Below are 5,672 nucleotides of genomic sequence, written 5' to 3'. Positions count from 1 at the left end.
CTACATCAACCACGTTGTGCTAACGCTTCCGTTGTCGATCTACAAGGGTACGTAGATCACACTCTCCCCTCTCGTTGCTATGCATCACCATGATCTTGCGTGTGCGTAGGAAATTTTTTGAAATTACTACGTTCCCCAACATAACTTGTGCTAAAACTCCACCTCAACTTGAAGGATTTAAAAACTGCCACTTTTGCTTGTTGAGGGTCTAATCACCCCCCCCCCCCTTCTAGACACCTCTTCTCGATCCTTTCAGCGAGCCATTTTGGAGAAGACATACTCGAGGAGTACATGCGTCGTGTCGTCGGGCACCTCGAGAAGGAGAAGACAAGTTCACTATCGCCATCCTTGCCTTGAAGAAAATAGAGCAAGGACGACGGAGCAGCGGAGCCAAAGTAATTAGCTCCATTTTGCTTGTGCAGTCGGAGTGATGTTGTAAGTGAATACCTAAAGCCTAAGGCCTAGTCGGGTCGAGTGATGGCGTCGGCATCATCTCTTCCCTCTTTGGGGCGTCGCCTTGAAGAGCATTGGATCCTGTTCATGCTCTCCATGTGCTAGACGCTCACGGCATTGCGGTCGGCAGGTGCCCGGCCGACAGTGTGGTAGTGCGGTGTCCAATTTGGCAACGATGATGATGGCCAGCGGTGCAGGGTCATGGTAATGCTTCAATTGTCGGTTCTTACCCGGTGTGCTCGACAAGTTTCTTCTGGGCCTCGTCAGGCCGTCGCAAAGTCGAAGCTGCCCAGGAGGTGCCTAGGCGGTGACAATGACAAGTGGCTAGTGGTCTTCGAGGAGGTGTTAGTTGGTGCCGACTCTGCCTGTTTCTCCTATGTTTTGGTGGTCTTCATAGTCGGAGTTGTTTGGCGCCTGCGCGGTGGCCGACTGTTTGGCATGAGCCGGCATTGGTTCCGGCGTTTGCGGCAACGAGGACTTCGTTCGTAGAAGTCGATGGTGAAATCGGAGTCATTGGCTCGTAGAGGATGATGACGATGACGCTTGGTGACGACCTCGACTTTGTGTTTCTTCTATGCATCATTGTTGTATCTTTGTGTGGGTGGCCAGGTCAGCCGATGTTGCCCTGTGTGGACTGTTGTGACGGTTTTACCCTAGTTTTCAGATAATTAACTGGGCAACCCTCTTTTTTAATGAATCGAGATCCTTAGGGGCCGACTTAAAAAAGTCAATACCTAGTATTTTTTGATAAAAAAAGTCAATACTATTTGTAATTACACTCGAGTGATTTGACAATGCCCTTCCATTTTCCCAAGCAAAAACAATTATCTCTACGGACCTTTTCACGTGACTATAGTAGCCTCTTACTTGTACTGTTTCTCTTCTCTAGCGTGGCAATTAGCCTTTAACTAGATATGACAAACACAAGCTCATACAGCTACAGGCCGGCTTCCCACATCAAAAGGGTATGCGCAGGTGTATATACACCTTATATGAAAAAAAAAGCCAACAAATTCTGAAAATATTTTTGAATAAAATTGACCTTTCATTGTACTGGTAAAAAGAATTCCATGAAAATAAAAAAAAATCTTGTTGACTTCTTTTAAAGAAGACAAAAAAATCGATCAAAATAGTGTGAATAGTGACCTATAATAGCAAATAAATTTTGTTTTTTTGCCCTGAAATCGATGCTGGTTTTTTATTCATGAAAATTTATATACTAGTGCAAAAGAAAGTCAAGTTTATTTTAAAAAAACTTCCAAACTGTTTTGACTTTCTTTAATTATCAAAAATAAATTCCCCATATGAGGTGTATATACACCCAGGAACCAAAGGGTATTTCCCATGTGTTTTATTTAATATATATAGGTGTAACATATATACATGTGTTTGGTTCCTTGTAATCTTACACATATAGACAAGGTAAACACCTAAAACAAGTGAGAAGTTTTGTAATGGTGGACTTACAGGTTACAATAAAGAGCTTCATAATGGTGGATAGCTGTATAAGCTTGTGTTTATCAACAACAAGAACAGCAACAACAACAATAAGTTGTATGTATTGATCAATTCGGACGTGTCTTAGCACTAAGTGCTCTTGAAAGCTCTCTATCAAGGAGAGGCTTCTCCTTGGACTCTTTGTTGCCTTCGTAATGCCATTTTCGGGACGTGTCTTCAGCCTACAATTTCAGTATGTGAAAATTACATGTCAATTTTTGTAACAGAAGAAACCAAAGTTAGGCCAAGGCTCAAGTACAATCGACTCAAAAGTCAAAAGCAGGATGGTTCCGCAGTTTTGTTACCCATTTCCTTAGTGGAGCTAGTTGTACTTTGACCATATCAGCTTGTTCTTTTCCTTTAGCTCTGACGTCGTCGACCTGAAAGGAGGTATCAATGTTATTTTGGAGAGGATATTTGCCAATTAGATGTCATGACTTTCATCTCTTTTCTTGCTAATTGTTTTTATCAAGGAAGCTCATATGAAATACTCACAGTTTAGTATATTAAGGATTTAAGGTCAGTTCATCCAAAAAAAATCAGAGTTGCCTTTAAGGATACAACTCTGAATTGGCACAAATTGGTTCTTTACCATGTTGACCTACTATATGACTCAGTTGAATTATAAGACGGTACGGTCATTGGATTTCAAGTTGGTACTGACATCCAATCATACTGCATCACCACAAAACCTGTCTCATGGCTATCAAATTGCATTGTTATCTCTATTTGAGCGTTGTATGTGATGGAGCTGGTTGAATAAAAACATTTGTATATATCATGTCATTGCATCTTAAGAAAATCTACGTACAAAAATAGTGCCCTTTAGTATTATTTTCTGTATATGTCAACATTGATTCGTTAAGGATACAAGTTGCTACTCCCTCCTTTCACAAATACAAGATGTTCTAACCTTTTTTTTTCTGAATTAGATGTATATAGACTCGTTTTAGTCTGTTTGTTCACCCATTTCAGTCCGTATGTCGTCAATATTGAAATATCCAAAACATATTTGTGAAAGGAGGCAGTATTTCAAATTCCGACCAGTTGCATATCATCGAACAAGATCTAAACCCCCTCATCACTCAAGCGTATTTTTTTTCATTTATTGCATGGTGGCAACTGGCAAGAAAGTAATGTTAAATAAATTCTATGCTTGGTCAGAGTGTGAACAATGATGACATATGGCTAATGGTCAGGAAGAGAAGTGTGGGCACTGGGCAGAGCTTTCTTTGACAACTATGCCAATGACTAAAGTACCGTGATTACTTTTTTTAAGAACGCTAAAATATTATAAACAACATAACAGAAAACAATTGAAGAGCACATTTTTTCTGGAACTATAAGTTTATGACCAATTAAAAACTGAAGACAGGCTGACAATAAAATTACAAAAATCAAATACAATCATGCTGCAACCAATCAACCTAGAATTTGTATATGCAATCTGACAGGACATTATTTCCTTTTCTTGAAGGTAGAAAGTATACTTGCTCTGTTTCATACAAAAAAAAGTATATTTACTCTTGTAGGAGTATATTTTTTTAGTCAAGAGCCAGTTACATGACTTACAGAATGCAACTGAAGCTTATTCGCAGTATACAGCAGCTCAGCTGTTGCTTCTCCAATCACCAATATAGTCCCAGCAATCCTAAGGAGCGCCTTTCCAACTGCATCCACGAAAGGTGAGAACAACATATCTTTAACGACACTAGTACAACAACAAAATCTCTGGCAAGTTACATACACTGTGAGTATCTAGCAATTACGGCCTTCAACTTCTCAGGGTCCATGGGAGGAGGATGCATATCATGCCGCCCCTCATTGGTGCTTGATGATGAATAGTGAGGCCTGTCAGTTGGAAGTTCCCATCTGTAAATAAATCCACATGAAACCTAGAAAAAGATGAAAATGAATCACCAGTTATGTTTTACAGTATTAACTTAATTACCTTACGAATAGCTGAGGGACTAAGAACATAGAACATGCTATGCAAGCAGCTTTAAATAGAAAATCTGTGCAACCCTCCACTGTTCTAAATTCTGACGCTATAACCCAAGCATCGATTCTTGATCTGAGAGTCGATCATCTTTTTAAATTTCAGAAGTAGTACCCCCTCCATGAATCAAAGGGTACCATTCATCACTAAATCCATATATTGTAGAACTAATTGTTGATCAAACGTTGCAAAGTTTAACCTTAATCCATGTGGAAGTTTTATCACATAATCCCTTCCTCTAGTATCAAGGTGAGTTCTCCAACCCACTAGTACAACGAGTGCTTCTGCACACGTTAAAAAATCGATGAACTATCTAATGACGCATACGCATAGTAAGAGCGCCCGAGTTCAAAACTACCTTGAGCGAAAAAATTAGATCAATACCGAAGGCGCCAGAGGCGCACCTTTTGGGGCCGAGGCCGAAGGTGGCCTGCGGCAGCGCGACGTACGACCGGAGCGGGCTGAGCACGTCGGGGGCCACGCCGGCAGCCTCTGCGCCGCCTGGTGGGAGGGCCAAGCGGGTGGAACCGTACAGGGTTGAGTTGGGCGGAGGCAGCGTGGGCCTTAAAGGCATGGAGTGGCGGAGGATCTCCGGGAGCACGTCGGCCGACGGAGGCGGGGATGCCGGCCTGGGCCCATGTTCGGGCGCGGGGAGCTTCTGCGCGAGGCGGCCGGCGGCGTTCCTGGACTCCTGGAGGAAGTATGCACCCTCCTGTGCGGCGAGGCGCCCGGCGAGAAAGCTCATCGGCAGGGGCGAAGGCGAGCGGGGGCGCGGGGTAATTGATCGAGCAGGTGGTGTGCGGTTGTTTGCACAAAAGATCGGAGGAGACGAGTTCTTTTGTAGCCGCGGCCGTGCAGAACGAGTGACGTGGACTGCAATGGGTAAACGGTACGGTCCCATCATCATTTCTATGGTTTCCGTTGCACTAATTAAGGATTATTTTAATACAAAAAAGAGCTTGTATATATGCGTATACAATCATCCTTTATGAGAAGGCACACACACCTTATCTCTATGAGCACTTTTAAAAGATTAGCCCAACACATCATCATAAAATTGACGAAGTCGCCATAGACGTCTTTGTTGTCGACAAAAATATCTTCTCACACTGAATGCATATTGTCGAAATGTCTAAAATAAATTTTAAAAATATGAGCACCAAAATCATATTTAGGATTTGAAGTCGATACCACTGTTTTTCTAACTATAGATTGGTTCGTACTAATTAAAGGATCATGGTAGTGTACTTTCATACTTTGAGACGAATTCTGAACTAAAAGTTACGACATTGAAGTTTAAGATACAATTCTTTAAATTTATATTTATTAAATATTCCAAACCTCATCTTTTTTCGAACATGATCCAGGTCTATTATCAAATATCATCATAAGTACAAAGCACCTCAAACATAACAAAAATTATATTGACATTCTGAGATCACCAAACGACCACTACCGTCGTCAGAACAAGCCGCCCACGCGTCCTTGTACCGCTCCACTACTGGAGTCGGCTTGACCTTGTCGATGATAGCTGGGAAATCTTTGTGCACGTCACCAGTGCCTTGGAGCTGTAGTCTTTGCCGTTGAATCCTTGAATAGCTGGTCTGAAGCACCTGACATCAAATCTCTTCACACTACGAAAACCCTACCCTCACAGCTCTAATGAGACGGTGGGAATCTACGCCAGAGCTCCGCCAACTATGTCAAGAAGGACGAACTCGAG

The 5,672-nt window shown here is 42.1% G+C and overlaps 1 protein-coding gene across 3 annotated transcripts; it reads right to left on the bottom strand.

Moving 5' to 3' along the window:
* Positions 1-1,900: 1,900 nt before the first annotated feature.
* On the bottom strand, positions 1,901-4,756 carry LOC119327572. Of its 3 annotated transcripts, none has more exons than XM_037600668.1 (5): positions 4,308-4,756; positions 3,698-3,845; positions 3,523-3,620; positions 2,256-2,330; positions 1,901-2,132 (listed from the first exon to the last, which is right to left on the bottom strand). In XM_037600668.1, the coding sequence occupies exons 1-5, from the start codon at positions 4,692-4,694 to the stop codon at positions 2,019-2,021; spliced, it is 822 nt and encodes a 273-aa protein (XP_037456565.1). In that variant the 5' UTR covers positions 4,695-4,756; the 3' UTR covers positions 1,901-2,018. The 3 variants fall into 3 exon arrangements, with proteins under 3 accessions (XP_037456565.1, XP_037456566.1, XP_037456567.1); XM_037600669.1 differs by having other exon boundaries at positions 3,698-3,822; positions 4,354-4,756; XM_037600670.1 differs by having other exon boundaries at positions 3,698-3,801; positions 4,354-4,756.
* Positions 4,757-5,672: the final 916 nt, after the last annotated feature.

Source organism: Triticum dicoccoides, chromosome 7A (genome assembly GCF_002162155.2).
Source record: "Triticum dicoccoides isolate Atlit2015 ecotype Zavitan chromosome 7A, WEW_v2.0, whole genome shotgun sequence".
In the NCBI taxonomy this organism is placed as follows: Eukaryota; Viridiplantae; Streptophyta; class Magnoliopsida; order Poales; family Poaceae; genus Triticum; species Triticum dicoccoides.
The sequence above is the reverse complement of the archived record's forward strand: the minus strand, read 5'-3'. Positions and strand labels throughout refer to the sequence as shown.

Coding starts and splice junctions, on each gene's coding strand:
- LOC119327572 (XM_037600668.1), bottom strand. CDS start 4,694: ATGAGCTTTCTCGCCGGGCGCCTCGCCGCACAGGAGGGTGCATACTTC. Junction 3,846..4,307: donor ATCTAATTTTTTCGCTCAAG/GTAGTTTTGAAC, acceptor ATCTTTTTCTAG/GTTTCATGTGGATTTATTTA. Junction 2,331..3,522: donor ATAAGCTTCAGTTGCATTCT/GTAAGTCATGTA, acceptor ACCTCCTTTCAG/GTCGACGACGTCAGAGCTAA.